This window comes from Rosa rugosa, chromosome 1, assembly GCF_958449725.1.
Source record: "Rosa rugosa chromosome 1, drRosRugo1.1, whole genome shotgun sequence".
Classification (NCBI taxonomy): Eukaryota; Viridiplantae; Streptophyta; class Magnoliopsida; order Rosales; family Rosaceae; genus Rosa; species Rosa rugosa.
This window is the reverse complement of record NC_084820.1, coordinates 37608689-37630344: the sequence shown is the minus strand read 5'-3', so window position 1 is coordinate 37630344 and position 21656 is coordinate 37608689. Positions and strand designations below refer to the sequence as shown.

The window sequence follows — 21656 nt, the reverse complement described above, 5'->3', positions numbered from 1 at the left end:
ATATTACACTACAGGAGTATGAATTAATGCATTATTCTCCACTAATCATTAATATTGGTGCATCTCTGCGTACATTGTAATTACTGTTAGCATAGTCTACCATTGCCTGGGTTCCTGTGGAATATATAAAGTACATTCGGAGCAACGATAGAGGGGGGAAGTTATGGTGGCAATGGCCCTTCCTCTTGGCAGCATTACTTTGTTATTAATATTTTGGAATCTTGGACATTATACAAGAACCGCAGTTTGTGTTGAAGGTTTGCACTATTTGTTTTCCATCATGCTTGAGTCTGATGCTAAAAGGGAGTGGATAATAGTTTGTATTAGGAGCAAGACAGCTTTGCATCTGATGGTACCTTTAAGAAGAAGAGGTTTTGTTTTCTCAGTTCTATCTAGTTTCTTGCTGTGCTTATCTTACACATATAAGATTCTCTAGCTAAGACGTCCTATGATATTATTCTTGAATCACTGAACTCATTAAGTGCAAATGTAGGATCAAGATCAAGTATTTACAAGATAAAATATCAACTATACACCAATTACTTATTCCTTATTCTTGCAGTGCTCTAGAACTATTAAAATCTTAAATATAGGACTATTGTTTTTATTCTTATATAAAGTACAGCTGGGAGGCGAAGATGGACGGAGGCCTTGCTACTTGCTGCTGGCAGTGCACCACTTATACAACACAAGGATGTTAAAAGCAGTAAACAGGGTGCTCAAGAGCAGCAGTACATTCCTTCTGGGTCCTCTGGTATGGCCTCTCAGGCATGCAGTTACGGCGATCATCAAATGCAGTCTTGCCTCCTTTGGATGTTGTCAAATTCTGACAAATCCCGTCTTCCTCGCAGAAATAATTATAAGAGATTGTAAAATTTGCCAAATTTGGCAAACTACAAACTCCAGCTGGCACAATCCCAGTCATCATATTGTGGGCCAAATTTAGTTGCTCCAAATGAGCTAGCCCTGAAAGGCTGTAAGGTATAGGACCAACCAGGTTGTTATTGCTCACATCCAACACCCTCAATTTGTACAGAAACCCAACTTGTTGTGGAAGACACCCCGACAAGCTTGTGTTGATTAGCAAAAGCTCCTCCAATGTGTCTGCAAAGTTAGCTATGCTCGGAGAAAGGCATCCGCCCAATTTATTGTTAGCAAACACCACCACACTGGCTGATGATAATAAATTAGAAGCTGGAATATTTATACTGGTAAAGCGGTTGTTATTTACAAATATTGCATCTAGTTGTACTATGTTGCTGAAGAGTTGTGGAGGTATTGGCCCTTCAAACTCATTGTAGCGAATATCAAGATATTTTAGACTAGGAAGAGAGAGGACTACAGTAGGAAAAGGACCCACAAATCTGTTGTTACTGAGATCAAGCTCATAAAGGAGTGTGAGGTTGGCCAAACTCTGAGGGAGGATGCCGCAAAAGCGGTTGCTGTTCAGATGGATAAGTGCAAGGTCCGACAAGAGGCCTAATTCGTCTGGGAGGAATCCGGCTATGTCAGCTTTATTAAGGTCAATGCCAGCAACAACTTGGGTTTTGGGCTCATCAGGAGCAGGTGCACAGTACACACCCTTGTAAGTGCAAACTGAAGGACCTTTCCAATTGGTGGTAAAGTTGTATGGGTCGGAGTAAATCACTCGTTTCCATGCTTGGAGGGCAAGAAAAGCTCGGTCCAATCTTGCATTGGAATGATCATCTGATGCTGCAGCAGAATCAGAATGGTTACTATGGTGGCGGCCACGGTGATGGCCATGATGATGATGAGAAGCATATACACCATTGCGGCTGCTGTGTTTTGCAGCAACAGAAGCCAGATTGAGATGGTTGAACAAACTGGAGACATACACAACAAAGAGAATAAATGAGATGGCATTGGCACATTTAGCAATGGAAGTGAATGAAAACAAAGCCATTTCTCAATCCTCTCCTCTCCTTTCCTCAGTCAGTTAATTGGTTTGATCATGGTAAGAGAGCAGTTAGTTGTTTATATATATATTTATGTATCCAAGTGAAAGATACATAACATGCGCACTGGTTACTAGTCTCACTTTCAATCATTTTAATCAGACCAGATGATACCGCTGGAAGAAAATATGTTCCGGCTGGCTAGCGACAGTTCACCATTACAATTCTGGCTTTAATATGAATCTTGTACTTTCACATTTGGAAGAAAGAAGAGAAATACGATGGCCTAAATTACGCTTATTAATAATAATAGCCTAAATAACGATTATTTGCTTTGATAAGGATTAAAGACCTACCTCGTTCCATTCCATATATGTAGTTTTCAAAGTTGTTTCAAGTGGAGCTGGAGAAAGACATCTTCAAACGCAGACGGTAGGCCACCTTCAGTTTTCTTCGAACTCAAGGAAAGACATCTTCAACCCCCAGACAAGACCAGATCCAGACAGTAGGCCACCTTCAGTTTTCTTCAAACTCAAGGAAAGTTTGAGGCGATTGCTTTCAGAAAACCATTAATCCTTTTGGTTTTGAATTTTGCTTCATGTACCTCTTGTTTTTGTTTGTGATTTATTAATAATAATCTTGCATGAAGGCCAGGGGGAAGAGGAAGTGTCCAGCAGTTTAGTGCCATGGTGCCATTAATGTTTGAGAGACCAGCTCTTCCTATAACCCAATTGATTCATGGATCAATTATTTAACTCCTTTTTTTTCTTTTTCTTTTTTTCTAAGACATGGTTAATTTATCTAGCTCTTTACAGCTGCTGACTCTGACTTGTAATATTGCCGCTCAATATGAACTATTGCAATACAACTTAGAAATCTCAGTCAAATCAAATGCACCAATGACCATCACACATTAGTTTGGATATAAATTCTACCTGGCCTGTAAGAGAAGAAGTAAAGAACTGCATTACATTCTTGTAGCACAGATAATCGAAAAATAGGCAACTCCATACACACCAACTTAAAGCTCACAAGTGATAACACCCACATTCAAATTTCGTTCTTGTACCTATGATTTTTCTAGTAACAGTTCCCTAAACGTGTAAACATAAAAGTACTATATGTCATCTAAAATTATTCCACCAAGACACTAGACAAGTAGACATAAACAAACACTAGGTTTTCGACTTTTCATCAACATAACATCAATTAACCACCACCACCAGATCCATACTTCTTGCCAAAAACAATGACTTGCAGCTTGTCATAGCCAGCAAGCACACCAGCACCTGCAACAGCACGTAATATGTTTGCTCCAGCACCTTTGAATAGAGATTTAGCACCCTCATTTTTTATGATTTGCTTAAAGGCATCCAAAGAGCTTTTATATTTTACTGCTTCTCCTGAGGTCATCATCATTCTTCTGCGCACTGTGTCAATTGGGTATGAAGCCAATCCAGCTCCAATTGTAATTCCCCATCCCAGCAAAAAACTAGCAAAGAAATTATCCTGTAAAATACCAAGAGAAAAAACAGAAATTACCATCAACATGCTTTGGAAGTGTAATCAAGTCCAAAATTAATGGCATTCAAATACATCGTTTTACAACACTTCCAAGGTCACAAATTCATATCATTTTCTCATAAAAATAGGTCAAATAGAAACTTCAACACGTTATTAAAAATAGATAATGACAAGGGCTTGGATAAAAGAGATGTTATCATGGTAAGCCAAGGTCCAACAAAGTATCCAGATTAATTGTACAGTCCACGTGGACCGTCACAGCCCGATTTGTAACAAGATGGCAGACAAGTAGTGGGGGAAGAAAAGAAACAAGAAGAAAATAACTTCATGGATGAAAATAATTCAACTGCCTTTGACACCAACACTAAACTTACAATTTTACGACTTTCTCAAGGAATAACCACACAGAAATTTGATAGAAGACTACAAGTTAGAAATTTTTAACATACCTCCAGCTTACCCACCAGAACCACAGGTTTCAGAGAATCATACATTCCAAAATAGAGCCCACGATACACAATAATTCCAACACATGAGATATTAAATCCGCGATACAGCCCAGCAATACCATCAGACTTTAGGGTTTTCTTGTAAACATCAATCAAACCATTAAACTGTCTCTCCCCACCCTTTTTGGCAGCCTTACCATCATTTGCCAAACGTGTTCTAGCAAAGTCCAAGGAATAAACAAACAGAAGAGATGAAGCACCAGCAGCACCACCTGATGCCAGGTTCCCAGCAAACCACTTCCAGTAGCCATCTCTGTCCTTCTTGAAGTTGAAAAGCCTCTTGAAGTAATCCTTGAAAGCAAAGTTCAAGGCCTGATATGCAAATCTTCACAAGTTTAAAATGACAACTAGGGGGGACAAGTTGCACAGTTCCACATTAGAAAAGCTTATAGTAGAAGACAACAATATCTATTTGGATATAGGAAGTGCTCTCTCACATTATTGGTTAAAAACCAGATACGGAACATTTACTCCAATTATGGAATATGTTACAAAACACACACATACAAAAAGAAAAAAAAATGACGAAAAAATGAAACCAAGTGAAAGAAAAATGACCTGGGTAGGAAAGTATCTGATAACATTAGCAGTATTTCCTCTCCACAGAGAAATGAGACCCTCATCCTTAATTGTTCGGGCAAAGCAGTCAGTTATTCCCTTGTATGGTTGAGAAAGCCGACCGGCCTTGATCATCTCATCCTGATTTTGGATTAGTAGTTTAACACGCTCAATTGGAGCAGCAGCTGTTTTAGAAACAGCAGCAGATGCACCTCCCATAAGGAAATCAATAGCAAAACCAGCTGCCCCTTTCTCTGCCGGAGCCTGTGCCAAAATGGGAGACACCGGTGAGAGCTGTGCAAGGGCAGTGCTTTGGCATGCTGGCAGCAGGGGGCCTTGCAAGCCTCCATTTGCATAAGCACCAGTTAAACCATAGTTTCTGCTCTTCAAGTTGGGAGAAAGCTTAGAAATGAGGCAGGACTGCCCATGTATTTTCTGAAATATAGATGGATGGGACGACCCATCAGCCATGATTATAACTGAAGCCACTGAGCTGCAAAACAATAACATGATTTCAAATATTGGCATGCACCAAAAAGGGACAGGTTACAAGACAATACAATTCAGTCCACATGGCTTCAGAAACAGTAACAGTAACATGCAATGATCCATAAGATATCCATTCTTATAAATGTCTAGAAGTTATTAACTAGTTTCCCACGTCTCCAATGTGTCTACCACAAGTTCAACAAATTCTCATTAACCAATGGGACTGCCTCTTCTTTATACTCAATCCACCCACTAACAGATCAGCATGGCATCTATGCAATTGCAAACAACAAAAGGCTTTTATTTATTACATTTAATCATTTTTATTAAAAAAAAGCAACGAAGTTAGGTTGCTATAACCTACAGTTTCTGTTTCTCCAAAACAACAGAGAAGTACTGCTTAATCTACTTTGTGTTTTCAACTGTATTTGCTCTTATTGATAACAGAACCGACCAGTGGAAATGACAAAGACATGGAAAGCTTGTCAGAAAGAGTAACTCTTGTATGCAAATCTCCTTCTCACAAAAATGATTGCATGACTAGAATCTTTGTAATGCATAGTTGTCCTAGATAGCAATATCATCGAATCTCAATCATAACAGAACAAGAAATGGGCTTCACAAACTCAATACTTAGTAGGGAAAAAAATGATCTGTTTTTCAAGTAAAAAATTCAAGCTTTGGCATCTCTGAATGAACATGCAGAAGAAAACAGAACAAGAACATGGGTTACAGAATCTCAATGGGGTACATGTGAAAAGATACAAACTTGAAGCATTTCAGACAGCAAAGCAAAAGAAACAGAGGTGTTAGCAACAAGAACATCAGTAACAGAATTCAAGAAAATTAATCCTCACTGAATTGTTAGCACCCATAAAAAGCAGAAAATATGGAGAGTTAAAGTGAGATCGCACAAGAGAAGAGTCAAACCTGAGAAGGTCGCCGAGGGAGAGATGAACAGTGAAAGAAGATGATGGAGAGAGTGAAGAATGGAGATCTTTCCCAGTCACCAGGAAATGAAGGAAAGGATTTGTATAAACCGAACCGCAGCCCACAGGGGCATTTTAGGGTTCTTCTTTAATGACGATACTACCCTCCTCCTGCCTTTTGAGATCACTTTTTTGCCCGCTTTTTTTTTTTTTTTTTTTGCGAGAAATTTTAAATACACACCCCAAACTACTTAATACACATTCTTATTATTTTATATTTCAAATCAGATTTTATAGGTAGATTAAATGACCAAATTAGACATCTATATATTAGAAAATAATAATAATAATCATATCTTCCTTATATGATTCTATAATTATAAATACAATAAATTTCTATACATGCATCCTCATTTAAAACAAGAATAAAGTTAGAAATCATCTAATTTAAATTTTCCTTAAATAAATTGTAATTAAATGGGGTGAGAAACCATATAATTTAGAATTTCAAAATCAATGGCATTAAATGTTTTTAAAACAAATAACTTTACTCCCACTTTTGGTTTTTTTTTTCTTTTCTAAAAGTTATGATTAGTCAATTTTATTATTTAATATAAAACATCACAGGTATAAAACGTTGTAATTGTTAATTTGTTTGACCATCCAATGACAATTTCGTAGTTTCGCCATTGTGGAGAAACTACTGATACAGTTTTGGTTGAATGTTCAACTCAAAATTTTATACTTGATCAATATGGTGTTTGGTGGATGAGAGCTCAAATAATACAAAACCTATTTCTAAGGATCTATTTGAAGGGAACAAGAATGAATCCTTATGGATTTCCCAATAACTAACACAAGTAATTAATATAGTCAGTTATACTAATCAAATTAAATAGTAGGCTTAATGTTGTTAAATAATAGTGTATTTCATGGTTTGTTAGGTTAAAGATATTTTAGGTAATTTGGGTTGTGTATTTAGTAAAATATTATAATGAGAAATTAAATGGTAGGTGTATTGAGTAAGGAGTGTGTATTAAGTAATTAGGGGTGTGTATTTAAAACTTCTCTTTTTTTGCCAACAAAGAATGTAAATAAAAATATTACGTCTGACTCATCAATTACATTCATTTATTTCAAAATCTCATAACAGAACAAGAAATGGGCTTCACAAAATCACTACTTAGTAGGGAAAAAAATGATCTGTTTTTCAAGTCAAAAATTCAAGCTTTGGCATCTCTGAATGAACATGCAGAAGAAAACAGAACAAGAACATGGGTTACAGAATCTCAATGGGGTACATGTGAAAAGATACAAACTTGAAGCATTTCAGACAGCAAAGCAAAAGAAACAGAGGTGTTAGCAACAAGAACATCAGTAACAGAATTCAAGAAAATTAATCCTCACTGAATTGTTAGCACCCATAAAAAGCAGAAAATATGGAGAGTTAAAGTGAGATCGCACAAGAGAAGAGTCAAACCTGAGAAGGTCGCCGAGGGAGAGATGAACAGTGAAAGAAGATGATGGAGATCTTTCCCAGTCACCAGGAAATGAAGGAAAGGATTTGTATAAACTAAACCGCAGCCCACAGGGGCATTTTAGGGTTCTTCTTTAATGACGATACTACCCTCCTCCTGCCTTTTGAGATCACTTTTTTGCCCGCTTTTTTTTTTTTTTTTTTTTGCGAGAAATTTTAAATACACACTCCAAACTACTTAATACACATTCTTATTATTTTATATTTCAAATCAGATTTTATAGGTAGATTAAATGACCAAATTAGACATCTATATATTAGAAAAAAAAAAAAAAATAATCAGGATGATTCTATAATTATAAACACAATAAATTTCTATACATGCATCCTCATTTAAAACAAGAATAAAGTTAGAAATCATCTAATTAAAATTTTTCTTAAATAAATTGTAATTAAATGGGGTGAGAAACCATATAATTTAGAATTTCAAAATCAATGGCATTAAATGTTTTTAAAACAAATCACTTTACTCCCACTTTTGTTTTTTTTTTCTTTTCTAAAAGTTATGATTAGTCAATTTAATTATTTAATATAAAACATCACAGGTATAAAACTTTGTAATTGTTAATTTGTTTGACCATCCAATGACAATTTCGTAGTTTCACACGAGAAACTTGGATTGCTTAAATTTGTTGCGCTAGGATTTATAAGACTTTCAACCCAAAGACGCCACATCAGTATAGCATAATCTAACGGTCAACCAGGGGCGAACCTGAAATTTTCTTTGAGGCGAACTTTAAAAGTTGGATTCTCTAATTGTAGTATGCATTCAATTTTTTTATATTAACTCAAAGTTCAATAATAAAATTGCAAACAAAATGTAATATCCAAAATATTTATATTTAAATAATATAGCCGAAGATGTTCCGGACCAAATTAGAACTTTAAAAAAGAAGCTAATTAAGAACATCTCCAAGTCTCCAACAGAGTAGCTAAAGCAAAGTTAAATATAATTTTTGGTAAAATAGTTAGCTATATTTAGCTAGGAATTTTGTATAATTATATTTCTATCTCCAATTTTTTTCCCTTTATCCAAACGACAATTTACTATTTGATAAAGCATTTAAAATAATAAGTATTGCTTGAGCAAAATTGTTAAGTCTATTGTTATGTTTCACCTTTTTAGTTATTTTAACTTGCAAGCCCACCCTCCTTACCAAGATCAATAACAAATTCCAACACGTCCCTAATAGTATCGATGTTGTGATACGGATAGTAGTCTCCAAGGAAATCAAACTTAAGATTATTCAAGATAAAATTGCAAAAAAGGTTGGAGTCATCGATGACTAGTGGAAGGATAAAACACAGTCAAGAAATATTCTGTGTCCTAAGCAGAAAGAAATTTGTGTTATTATCGGATGATATATGGGATCGGGTTGACTTGATCAAAGTAGGCGTTCCAATTTCTAACCAAGGGAAAAACTCCAAGATAGTGTTCACAACTCACTCGGAGGATGTTTACAATCGTATGGGAGCTCAAAAGAAGATTAGAGTGGAGATCTTGGACCGATACAAAGCTTTGGACTTGTTTCAAGAGAAAGTTGGAAAAGAAACACAATTTATTCATCCAGATATCCCAAAACTTGCTGAATTTGTGGCAAGAAAGTGTGGTAGTTTGCCACTTGCATTTATTATAGTTGGTCAGGCCATAGCTTGCAAGAAGACGCCCCAAGAGTGAAATCATGCAATTCATGTCTTGAAGAAATCTGGGTCAGATTGTTTAGGTATGGAAGATGAGGTGTTAATACACTCAAAATGAATGTCCAAATTAACCCTACAACAGATTTGTCACGCCCCGAATTTCGAATAAAGAAATTCGAATTCGAATCCGAAACGCGAAAACCTAACAAGCTAAAAAAGAACACTCATCCTTTCAAAAAAAAAAAAAGAACACTCATAAAATTTTTCATTTAAACTATGCAACAAAACCAACCAAGCTCACAATATCAATAACGACTCGTTTTTTGTTTTTTTGTTTTTTGAAGGGATAATGACTCGTTCTTTAGAGTCACATATTGTTGTGCTTTTGGCTCGTTAATACAATCTGGAAAAGTTAGGATGTAGAATTCAAATCCAAGTCTAGAAAGGAAAGAAGTTTGAGTGCAGCTTTTCTATAAGTTCTAGGAAAGTTAGTCTTTCAAGTTCTATTAGGATTTGTATTATAGGCTTAGAAAGACTTAGTCTATTAGGATTAGGAATCCTAATCCGATGTTGTATCAGCAACTTCTATGTCCTTTAAATAGGAGTTGTAGGGGGTTTTCTGAAAAACTAAGACAAAGAGTGCAGAAAACTTAGAGTCAAGGTGATAGAGAGATAAGAACTAGTCTGAGGGGTTTGAGGGACTTGCAATAAGTACTTGTAAACACCTAAATTCTTCATAGTGCTAGTGAATCTCTCAAGAGAGATCACGAAGTGGACGTAGGCTAAAGTTTTGGCTGAACCACTATAAAACTGCTGTGTTTGTTTATGTTTTCAGTTCATCTATTATTCTGATTTTGCTTAAGTAGTAAAACACAACGATCCTAAGGGGCCTTACACAATAAGTGGTATAAGAGATTAGACTTAAGGTGTTTTGCGATGGTGAACAGCAAAGTCATTGTCGACGCAGGAGATGTGAAACCGTCCATTAAGCCCTTTAATGGCAAGGACAACTTCACGCTTTGGCAGAGGAAGATGAAGAACGTTCTGGTTCAGCAAGAGGTTGATGAGGCAATTGGAGATAAGCTTGTAACAATGACTGAAGCAGAATATACAAAGAAGAATAAGAAAGCAAAGAGCTTCATCGAGTGGCATCTTGCTGATAATGTCCTGCTTCGGTGAGAATATGACTGCAAAGGAAGCATGGGAGAAGCTTGAAAGCATCTACAGGGGTAAAACTATTAGCAGCAAGCTGTTCTTAAAGGAACAACTCTTTGGCCTCAAGATGGAGGAAGGGGATGATCTTAATGATCACATATGCAATTTTTAGAATTGCATATCAAACTTGGAGAAGGTTGGAGCAAAGATGGATGACGAAGACAAGGCTGTCATGTTACTACATTCGCTTCCACCTTCATTCAAGCACTTCAAAACCACCATGATATTCAAAGATACTATCACACTTTCTAAAGTGTGTGAGAACCTAGAATCATATGTCAAAATGGACAAAGAAGAAGAAAGTTCTCAAGCACGGGGACTTCATGTCAGAGGCAAGGAGAGAGGAAGGTTCAGGAATAGAGGTGGTGGATTTGAAGAAAGAGGCAGGTCAAAATTCAAGGGAAAAGGAAAAGAAAAGAAGAATGGTTGCTTCGAATGTGGTTCACTCGACCACTGGAAAAGGAATTGCAAACAATGGAAGGAGAAAAAGGCACAGATGTTAGGAGAAAGTTCTAAGTTAGCCAATGTCGTTGCTGGAAATTATAGTGACGATGGAGAACTTTTCGCAGTAACAACCAGCTCCGGCGCGCTTAAATATTGGACCTTGGATACAGCCTGCACATTTCATATGTGTGCACACAGAGATTGGTACGAGACATATGAAGAGAGGAACATCGGGAAGTAGTGTTGATGAGAGATGATTCACCTTGTAGAATTATGGGAATTGGAATAGTAAAGATCAAAATGCATGATTAAATTGTCCGAACATTGGGAAACGTCAGACATGTCCCAAAATTGAGCAGAAATCTGATTTCATTGAACACTTTGGATATGGCTGGATTTTGGTATAAATCTGAAAACGGACAGCTCAAGGTAGGAAAGGGACAAATGGTCTACATGAGGAGTGTAATGTGTTGGATCATAATTCATATACATATTTGTGCCCTAAAACATGGAAATTACTTGTTCTAAAGTCCAATTTAATGTTGACTAATCCAATTCCATTATTCCCCTAATCTTATACTTTTGCTTAACCTTTGTGTTTATTTATATATATTTATTATGTGTTCCTTATCATGCTAGAAAATGATGGAGAAGTATGGAAATGCTCTAAAAAGTCAACTTTAGCACATTTTCATTTTTCGGCTAGGAGAAAGCGAGCTAGACAAGAAAGGAGGGGCGGAAGCCTGATCAAAAGAACTCCAAATAAGTTGAAACTTTTCAGATCCATTCTAGACATCCTAAGGACAATTTATTATGAAGAGTACAAGAGCTATTTCGGAGTGTAAGGCCTTCAAAAGATTGGTCCAAGTTTTTTACTAAAAGCCGAAAAATGGCAAAACCGGACCCGTACGGGTTCCGGCAAAATTTTCGGTAAAACCACAGTGAACTAAGCTCTGAAATTTTACTAGGATGATCTACACGTATCAAGGAACATTTGGTATGAAGAAGTCAAAGGCCAATTCCGAAGTCTCGGCGGAGATTCAATTGAAGGAAGCTTCAGAAGCAGAAAACAAAGTCAAAACATGGCAGTTTGGCCTAGAACCTTCTATGGACGGATTTCTTGTGTATTTTTGGAAGGTCTATGATGCTGAAATTATCAAGGAGAGCCGTAGAAGAATTCTACAAGATTATGGCAAGATTAGTGCATCATATTATCCTTTGGATAATAGACATTCCTATGCACTTTCTCTCCTTTGGTTGCCAAATTGACTTTGGTGACCCAAAACCACTCCAACACTTTTCATTTTCATGCTTCTTATGCATAATAAAGAGAGCTAGCTGCTCCTCTCTTCTCCCTTAGCCATATTTCTCTACTTTACTCTCTTTAAAAGCTCATCATTACTTCCCTCTTCTTACTCCATCTCTTCCATACCCCTTTCCCTAGTTTTGAAGATCTATTACCACTGTCACACTCCACCTCCATGCTTCTTACAATGCTTGAGCTGCTCCCTTTTGCTTCCATTAATCATTTTACTCCTCTCTCTTCTCTATATAAGCATCCCTTCATCACACTCTTAAGGCATCACCCATTCCACCCCATTACATCTTCTTTCTCTCTTCATCTCCTTCATAAAACCTCCATATCCACCTCCTAACATCCAAACCCATAATATTCATACTCTCCTTACTACTCCATCTCCTCCATCACCACTACCACAACTACCATCTTCCACCACCATAAACTCCATCACTACCACTTAAAATTAGCCAAAGAAGCATCATATCTTCATCACCATTCCATTCATCATCAACATCAACAAGTTCATAATCCATTCATTCCACCATCAAGGAGGATCTAAGGGCAGTGAAGGAGGAAAACCATGGAGGAGCTACTCATCAATTTGTCAAGCTTCAATTAGTTCACTCTTTCCTTAAACTCCTTAATTTTCCTTGATGTATTTTAGATTTGGTGTTAATTTGTATGAATTTGAGTGAGTAGTTACTTTGTTGGGGCTAGGGTTGAAAGTCCTAGCCAATCTTGTATGGATTGATGCTATAATATGATGTTATGCAATTTTCTTTAACATGCCTACATGCTAGTTCAAGAGTTGAATGCATATGCTTCGACTTTACCACTTTGAGTATGTGTGTTTGCTATGTCATGATATAATGTTTAGAGATTGGTAACCTTTGAATGTTAAAGCATGAAAGCACACTAGGTGTGCATATAGGGGTTGTGAATTACAATAACTTAGAGATAAGCTTGCTTAGTTTGCATGATTTCTTCATCTCAAAACTTTATGCACTTAGGGTAATGCACTAGATACCTAACCGGATTGAAATGCATGACTTAAGTAGTTAAGTACTACACCTGAGAGGGGTTGCTTGATATCACAAAAGGAGCATTCCCTTGTCATACCCGAGAGGGATGCAAGGAGAGAAATTGGTTAATTAATTTAGCATCATTCATATTGAAATGCATCAATACTTGCAAAGGAGGTTAGTGGTAGACAATCTAAATCCTAACTTTCATCCATTTGATCACTAGTTTAGTTTAGAGTAATTTAGTTTACATTTGAGCATCTAGTTGTTTTCAATTCAAAACTATCTTCAAAAACCAAAATCAAATCACTACTCCATCTTGCACATACTCACCATGAGTCTAGATTTCCTTATGAATTTAGGTTTGTGATTGTACATTTGCATATATTCTAGCTCTCCTTAGGTTCACACCCTAGCTAGTGAAATGAATCCAATCCTCGTGGGTTCGACAACCTTTCTTAAATCCCTATACTATTACTTGTACCCCTTATACTTGAGGGTAGCTATTTGGCTAACATAATGCAACCAGATAACATGTATAAACTTACGGGTTCTACGGTAGGTGGAGTTGCAGTTTGTACTGAGGAAGACAAGACTGAGCGTTGGCATTGATGGCTAGGGCACATGAGTCAGAGAGGGTTGCAAGAATTACACAAAAGGGATCAATTGGAAGGTGTAATGAGCTGCAAGCATGAATTTTGCAAGTATTGCACACTTGGAAAGCAGACCAAGGTGACGTTCAATGTGGGCAGTTGTGAAAACAAATCCAAAGGAGTGTTGGACTATATTCACACAGATGTTTGGGGGCGTACACCAATGAAATCAAAGGGTGGAGCCAGATATTTTGTCTCTTTCATAGATGATTTTTCGAGGAAGGTTTGGGTATACTTTATGAAAACTAAAGACCAGGTTTTCACTAAGTTCAAGGAGTGGAAAGCTGAAGTTGAAAACCAAACAGGCAGAAAAATCAAGTGTTTGAGAAGCGACAATGGAGGTATAGAGATAATCAGTTCTTACAGCTGTGCAAGGATGCGGGCATCACAAGACACTTTATTGTTAAGAAGACTCCTCAACAAAATGGTGTTGCTGAAAGGATGAACATAACTCTCATGAAGAGAGAAAGAAGCATGAGACTTCATGCGGGGTTGCCTGAAGATTTTTGGGTAGAAGCAGTTAATCATGCATGTTATTTGATTAATCGATCACCTTCTAGGGCTATTAACTTTAAGTGTGCAGAGGAGGTATGGTTAGGAAAGCGAGTTGATTATTCTAACTTGAGAGTGTTTGGTTGCAGTGCTTATGCACACATTCCCAACGATGAAAGAACCAAATTGAAACCTGAGTCACTTGAATGCTTGTTCATCTGCTTTGAGAAAGGAGTAATAGGTTATAAGTTGTCGGATATAGTCAAACATAAAAGGGTGATCAGCAGGGATGTAATCTTTGATGAGAAGACCATGCCATTAAATGAGGAGGTTAATAGCAAGAAGGAGAAGATGGCTGTTGTTGAAGAAGAAGCAATCAAGATTTCATTAACTAAACCATCAGATGAAGATTCCCAAGTTCAGGTGGAGCAAATTGAGCAAGTAGGGAATGATCAAGGAGCTATTGAAGAAAGAGAGCAGCAACAACAGTCACCAGTTAGGGCTCAGGTGGAGCAATCCACACAGAGGGGTCGAAATTCCCCTATCACACAAGCACCTGAGTCATTTAAAAGATGTATAGCACTTGACAAACCTAAGAGAAATCCAACACAAGATACAAAGGTTTGGGTTAGAACTGGAAGAAGATGTGAGTCATGCTTTGAGTAAAAGTCAAGGAGATCCAACTACTTATCAAGATGCCATAGAAAGTGAAGAACGGGCAGGTTGGATTGGTGCTATGATAGAAGAGATGGAATCTTTACAACTACTCAACCCGACGGCTGAAATTAACCGATATGTGGCTGGTGTTGGCGTGTCGGAGAAAATGCAAGTGATGGTCGTCGATTTGGGTTCAGGGAAAGAGAGCGATCGGGTGGCGATGCTGGAGGGGAAGGACAACTGGGATTTGGGTTTTAGGGAGATTTGGTGTGATGAAGAAGAGGTTGCACCAAGAAGAAAATAAAGAAGAAGAAAAAATTAAAGGGGGAAGTCAATGCTATTCTTGACATTTTATCATTCACCGCGCTTACATGGCGCTAAGTTGACATCTAAATTTGTGCCACGTTAGTCAGTTAACGAAGTGAACCTATTGGAGTGAAATTAAGAGGCCAAGGACTTTATGGATTAAATTGAAATATCAAGGATTGAAACGATGTTGGGGCCAAAGTACAAGGACTAAACAAAATTTAATCCTTTTTTTTCTTAGCGTGTGAAAAAATATTTTTATTTGGTTACAATATTGATCAACTATAGTTTTTCATCATAAACTATTTTTTTTTAAATAACATGTAAAAGAAATATTGGGTATGTTAAGGGTTTGACACCCTCTAATATAAGAGAATGAAACATCAAATTTTATTTCTAGGGTAGAAAAAAAAAAGTTCAATTCCGATACATTTTCTAGTATAACTACCTAAAAACTTTCATAAAATTATTTGATAAAAAAAAAAAAAAAAAATTGTGTTTCAATCGATAGTCTAATATTCATCAATATCTTTGATTTTCCACCCTTAAAACTTTTTCCATGAAAATCACTATACATATATTTTGGGACCAACTATTCATCACTATCGTCATCATACTCACTCACCAACTTTTTTTTCTTTCTCAAAATTTAGCCATTCATAAGACTTAGCTTAGCCCAAGTGGTATAGACCAAAGAGGCAAAGAGGTTATAAGTGGATCCAAACTCAAATACATTGTCTTTGTAATCTGAATATCCATTAATCACCCTTAGCTATAACATTTTCTTTACGTTTTTTGATTTAAAACAACAAAACAAGTGCTATCATATGACATAAAATTGTGAAACCGATTGTTCCATAAGCTAAAATGTCATTAATCTCGTAATTCACCATTTTTCAATCTAATTCATATCAAAACTGTAAATCGGACAATAATGACCTAATTATTACCAAGTAAAAATCAATGACTCCAAACAAGATCTCAAATACCTATCTTAAATAGTAAAGAAGATAAGAAAAGTTATTTGAACTATTGCACTACATGCATTAAGAATATAATAAAAATTGTTTTAGAAAAATATATGTTTGTCAGATTAGAAAATAAAATCTAAATTTATACAATCATACATAAATTTGAATTGCAAGAATGAGAAATATAATCAAAAATATCGGAAGCTTATCTTTTCTTTTATTTTGATTGCTAGAATCTAGTAGGAGGTTCGGCTCTCTAGTCTAAGATTAAAATGTTCTTGCATTTAAATGAGAGTGATAGATCTAGGAATGAAAAAGAGAATGGAGATGCATAAGAGTTAGAAAGGTGGCGAGATAAGATTTGTAGCAGGACGGCTGGTACAAGAGTTAGATAGTGAGACAACATTTAAATAGTAGCACATAGTACATTTAGGCCATGTTTGTTTCCCGGAAAGTGGGTGTTGGGAAAGGAAATACTTTCCTTTCCTGCGTTTGGGGACAGCCAAGGAAGGGAAACACTTTCCCAAAGCAAAGGAAAAAGTGGAGGAATTTGGTTCCCAACCCCCCCCCCCCTCCGGAAACACTTTCCCAAAGAAAAGGAAAGTGATTCCTTTCCTTTCCAGTCAACCAAACATGACCTTAGGGTTTGACGAGTATACTTGTAATTTATATGAAAAAGTGTCAAAAAATCATGAGAGCATCGCTTCACGATTTTCAATTGCTTTCCACAATAACCACCTTAAATGTGTATCCTCATGGTCCTTTATACCCTTGGTTAGGATAAGTCCAATTCTCGAACATGTACTTTTTGGTAATTCTTTAAAGATTAAAATAGTAATATCTATACACCACTAATACAATTGTTCAACCATGTCTCACTTTCACAATTATAGGTACATGTCATTATGACGCTTACTTTAATGGTCGGAAATTCAAGGGGCCAATTTATGGATACAAATGGTCCTCGAGGAGCAGATTCTCTTCGAGGCCTTTAGTTAGGTTAGTCAAATCTCGAATATGTTCATTTTGGTAATTCTACAATGGTCAGAATGGTAAATTCTTAGGTTCACCCTTCTCTCAAGTCTCAACATACCAATAATGGATTGCCACCTATATTTTAAATAAAAAATACTCTAACTTTTTGTTTTTGAAACTCTTTAATAAAAGAAATAATTTAAAATAAAATATAAAGTCGTTTATTAGAGTGATTCTATTCATACCTCCTCATTTAATATATAGACCTCTACTTCTAAATTTCACAATAAACTTCCATTTTTGCCCCTTTTATTTATATGTTGTCTTCTTCCTCCTCAAACCTAGCCTTGCTCTCTCCTCCAACCTGACCAGGTTTCCTCATAAATGTTCAAGGTCATTTGACATTTAATTTGCACTTTTGTCAAGAACACCATTCCAAATACAATTGAAGTGTAATATTCTACCGTTCAAATGAAGCTATATATGACATGTCTTGCAAAAATTATGTAGGTTTAACTAAAAATTCTTGAGAAATGCGATTTCTTTAATTTGGCAAATCTAGAACAATTATTCTTTTGCAAAACAATGTGTCAAACAGCACTAATGCATACTTCTTGAAAATTAATCTAACAATTCTTTCTGATAAAGTTCAAAGTCTTTTTCAATATCCCACACCCCAGTGCGAAGGGAATCAAAATTTATAAGAAAAACAAGCGGGTTTGTGGTTTGTCATGGATCTATACCCATCATAAGGATGACTACATTCACACCTGCAGATGAACAAACTCTAACAAATAAAAATGGCTGCGGAAGAGGCTAGAGTTTTTTTTTTTTTTTTTTGAATTTTTTTAATTAAGGGTAAAATTGGATTTTTAAAGTTACAAAAAAGTCAGGAGGTCCAGCCGTCCAGATACCAATTTTAGAGGTATGAGTAGAAGATCCCTTTCTCAAATTCCATCCATACCAATCCAGGAAAAAAAAAAAAAAAAAAAGAATATCAAAGCCGTATATGAAATCCATTGTCCAGAAAAGAAAAGAAAAAAAAAATCAAAGCCACACATATCAAATCAATTGACTAGAAAAGAAGAATTGATCAAACAAGAAGAAGAATAAGAATTGAATGAAGAAGAAGAACAAGAATTGATCAAACATTTAAAAACTAAAATCATGTTCCATTCCAACCAATCAAACCATATAGATTAATCACAGTCATATATATGAAATCAATTGATCAGAAAAGAAAAGAAAAAATCCAAAGTTGTATATATGAAACCCATTGTCCAGAAAAAGAGAGAGAGAGAAGAATCAAAGCCATACATATGAAATTAATTGACCCAAAAAGAGGAATTGATTGAACAAGAAGAAGAAACAAAATTGATCAAACATATGAAAACTAAAACCATGTTCCAACCCTCAGTTCATCGTCCTTCTCAAAGGTACCCATAGGTATAGCCTTTAATAGCCAATAGTCGCCGGGTTTTAGAAGTTGGGACATCTTGTTGTTCCAAAGAGTTTATCAGTATATATGGAATTTTAGGAAACGAGGTTAGTTAACGTCATAGGTTTTATAATTATTGTTAATTCTTTTATTAAAGAGTTAAGTTACAGTTTTGTATTATTTATTTATTTATATATAGGTGGATTGAGACCTAGAAGCTAGTGTTGCTGTGGCATTAACTGTTTCTGTTGGTTTCTCCGGTGTAGCCTGACAGAATGCAGTACCCACTGGCGGATAAGAAGTTTAACTCCGGGACCCTGTCAAAGGAAATACACAGTGTCAGAGGTACAGACCGAGCTGGTCGGTCTATCCCTCTCTGATGCTTAAGTAAGACTATGTATGTAATTTGACAGAGTAACAATAAAGGATTAGAAGTTATTACCCTTATGAAGGTGGTTGAACTTTGTTTATTTATTCTCAGTAAGAAGAGGGTTTTTCCATATCTTTGATGTGGGATGCAGTTCCTCTATTGACAGATTCTAATAGCGGTTCTGATGCACACTTTGGGGAGCTCTGCTGGGCTGAGTGTTGCTCTCAGTCACCCAAGGTGCCGCTCATTGTGGACACCACTCGGCTGGGTATCAGTCCAGGCACTGAACCTGGCACTTGGGTGATCCTACAGGGTCTGGTAGTGGTATGAAACCTTGTGACAGTCCAAAGTATGTGCTGGTGTGTACATCAACATCAATAGAGGAGACGACGATTGTAGGACTAGTGGTGCTAGTGCAGCAAGTTAGCCTACTTTGTTCACGTTGTTAGGCCTCTCAATGATGGATTTGAAGGTAATTAAGCGTTTGAATGCTTGGCTCACCCAAACTATGCATACTCCTCATTCATATCATTGGGTGAGGTGGGGGGTATGGAGCTGCTTTAACCAGGGAATAAAGTTCGTTTTATAGAGATTGTGGAGCCCCTGTCTCCTTTCACTATGGATAGTGATATTACTCTCCCCAATAGGCCTGGGCTCGGGTCGGGCCGGGCCCAAAATTTGGTGAGACCGAGACCGAGCCCGAAACAATCTGTTCGGGGGCTGGTTCGGGCTTTTTCAAAAATGGAAACCGACAGAAACCGACCCCAAACGGGCCGGTTCGGTCTTCGGGCTTTTCGGGCCCAAATCCAGTTTCCCAGCTTTATGCAAAATACACACAAAATTGGGTGAGAGGCAGGGTTTGAACCCCCGACCTCCTACACGAAAGCCTTGCTCCCAACCACTAGAGCACAAGACGCTCTCAACATAATTTGTCCAAAGTTTATATTTATTTGATGGGTTATTATCACAAATGGTACCTGAACTATACCTCAATCTTATCGATGGTACCTGAACTTCAATTTTGATCACAACCAGTACCCGAACTTTTCGATTTCATTTTAAATGGTACCTAGAGCCACCTCCAGTCACTATTCTGACTAAAAACGGCATGGTAGGCGATCATAGTGATGATTTTTGATGATTTCAAGGATTGCAATCATATATAGTAATGATTTTTTGGTAATAGACTTGCCTTAAACTTGTTTTTTTTTTTTTTTTGGATTTGGCTTTTTCGGCCGGAATAGTGACCGAAGGTGGCCTTAGGTACCATTTAAAATGAAATTGAAAAGTTCGGGTACCGGTTGTGATCAAAATTGAAGTTCAGGTACCATCGATAAAATAGAAGATAAGTTCAGGTACCATTTGTGATAATAACCCTTATTTGATCCTAAGCGGGAGAAATGAAACAAAACAAAACCTAGAAGTGCAGAACCCTCTTTCACTTTCTTCTCTCTCTCTTTTCTAGTCGTATTCTTCTTCTTCTTCTTCGTTTTTTTTTTTGTCCCCCTTTTTTTCTTCCTCCCCAATCCCCATTAATCCATTATGCAATTCTCTCTTTAGTCTTTACCATATCTTGATTATCTTCTTCTTTTTCTTTTTCTTCTTCTTCTTTTTCTTCTTCTTCTTCTTTTTTTTTTTTTCTCTTTTCTTCCTCCCCAATCCCCATTATGCAGTTCTAACTTCTCTATTTACCATATCTTCTTCTTCTTCTTCGGCGACTTCGATCTACTCTGCTCCGAGCTTCAAGCTCAGGAGGCCATCAAGAAAAGAGTTTTTGCAGGTGAAGGAGTTTCTCGGCTTCACTGGTTCCCAAGGTAAGATTACTCAAAGCAACAACTTTCTCTGTGTTCCCATGTCCTATGCTCAAATTTTAATAGTTTGTTTCATATAGGTTCTGGGTTCTTCTGAAATTCTGTACATTTGAGTATGGAGAAGGAGGAGGAGGAGCTGGCTTGGGAGGAGAATCTCGAGAGGCTGAGATGGAGGAGAAATCGGTTCGAGTCGGTCTTTCGGTCCCGGAAAATATCAAACCCGACACCGACCCGATAAACTGTAATTCGGGTCGGGCTTTGCACCGAACCGACATTTTCCAACACAAAACCGAACCGAATCGGGCTTTTTTGCTCGGTTCGGGTCGGGTTCTCGGGTTCTCGGGTCCAGACGCCCAGCCCTACTCCCCAATACCAACGGGATGGTTACCATTTCTCCTTCAAATAAGAATAAGCGAGGACAATCTAAGTATCGTAAAGAAAAGGGTTAAGGTAGGCGAAGCAGCCAAAGTCAAAGCTCAAGTAAAGAAAGAAATGAGTTGTTTGAAAGATCGAAAAGATTGAAATTGCAGAAACTGAGACTGCTTTGATCATTGAGGAGTTTGATGTTATCAAATTTGATATTTGTTGCCAAAGCTACCCACAATCTTTGTGCCATTATCATTTCCCATGGGGTTTGTAAGGTAGTCTTTGGCTGTGCTTTATTGCTTAGTTAATGGTGCTTTTGATAGTTTGCTGGAGTGTTTCATTATGTGTACTTTCACTCATCAATAAATGAGTTGTTCTTATTCAATAGAAGACCATAGGATATGTGTTTGTGAGTGTGTGTGTGTGTGTGAGTGTGTGTGAAAAGAGCTTGACATGGTAGAATTTTTTACAACAATATCTTTCATATATTAAAATAGTTGAGAACCAAATAATCAACAAGGGTAAAAAGTGTC

At 36.9% G+C, this 21656-nt stretch overlaps 3 protein-coding genes across 4 annotated transcripts; 1 reads left to right on the top strand and 2 right to left on the bottom strand.

Moving 5' to 3' along the window:
- Nucleotides 1–679: 679 nt before the first annotated feature.
- On the bottom strand, nt 680–2597 carry LOC133727292 (pollen-specific leucine-rich repeat extensin-like protein 1). The gene is given in 1 exon segment (XM_062154890.1): nt 680–2597. A coding segment is annotated over 1 exon segment (1245 nt). The 5' UTR covers nt 1925–2597.
- Nucleotides 2598–2859: 262 nt separating this feature from the next.
- On the bottom strand, nt 2860–7502 carry LOC133724810 (ADP,ATP carrier protein 3, mitochondrial). 2 transcript variants are annotated; one of them, XM_062151658.1, is made up of 4 exons: nt 7406–7502; nt 4508–5000; nt 3890–4261; nt 2860–3425 (listed from the first exon to the last, which is right to left on the bottom strand). In XM_062151658.1, exons 2-4 carry the CDS (start codon nt 4976–4978, stop codon nt 3126–3128), a joined length of 1143 nt encoding a protein of 380 aa, XP_062007642.1. In that variant the 5' UTR covers nt 4979–5000; nt 7406–7502; the 3' UTR covers nt 2860–3125. The 2 variants fall into 2 exon arrangements, with proteins under 2 accessions (XP_062007642.1, XP_062007641.1); XM_062151657.1 differs by lacking the exon at nt 7406–7502 and adding an exon at nt 5927–6058.
- A 1242-nt stretch (nt 7503–8744) lies between these two features.
- LOC133727285 (probable disease resistance protein At1g52660) lies at nt 8745–9140 on the top strand. The gene has a single exon (XM_062154887.1). The coding sequence runs from the start codon at nt 8745–8747 to the stop codon at nt 9138–9140; it is 396 nt and encodes a 131-aa protein (XP_062010871.1).
- The last annotated feature ends 12516 nt before the right edge of the window (nt 9141–21656 follow it).

Bases quoted from the DNA above. Each gene is read 5' to 3' on its own strand.
- LOC133724810 (XM_062151658.1), bottom strand. From the start codon at position 4,978: ATGGCTGATGGGTCGTCCCATCCATCTATATTTCAGAAAATACATGGG. The intron at 4,262-4,507 runs GTCATTTTTCTT...TTTGCATATCAG, and splicing joins TCAGATACTTTCCTACCCAG to GCCTTGAACTTTGCTTTCAA. The intron at 3,426-3,889 runs GTATGTTAAAAA...GGTATTTTACAG, and splicing joins TTCTGGTGGGTAAGCTGGAG to GATAATTTCTTTGCTAGTTT.
- LOC133727285 (XM_062154887.1), top strand. From the start codon at position 8,745: ATGACTAGTGGAAGGATAAAACACAGTCAAGAAATATTCTGTGTCCTA.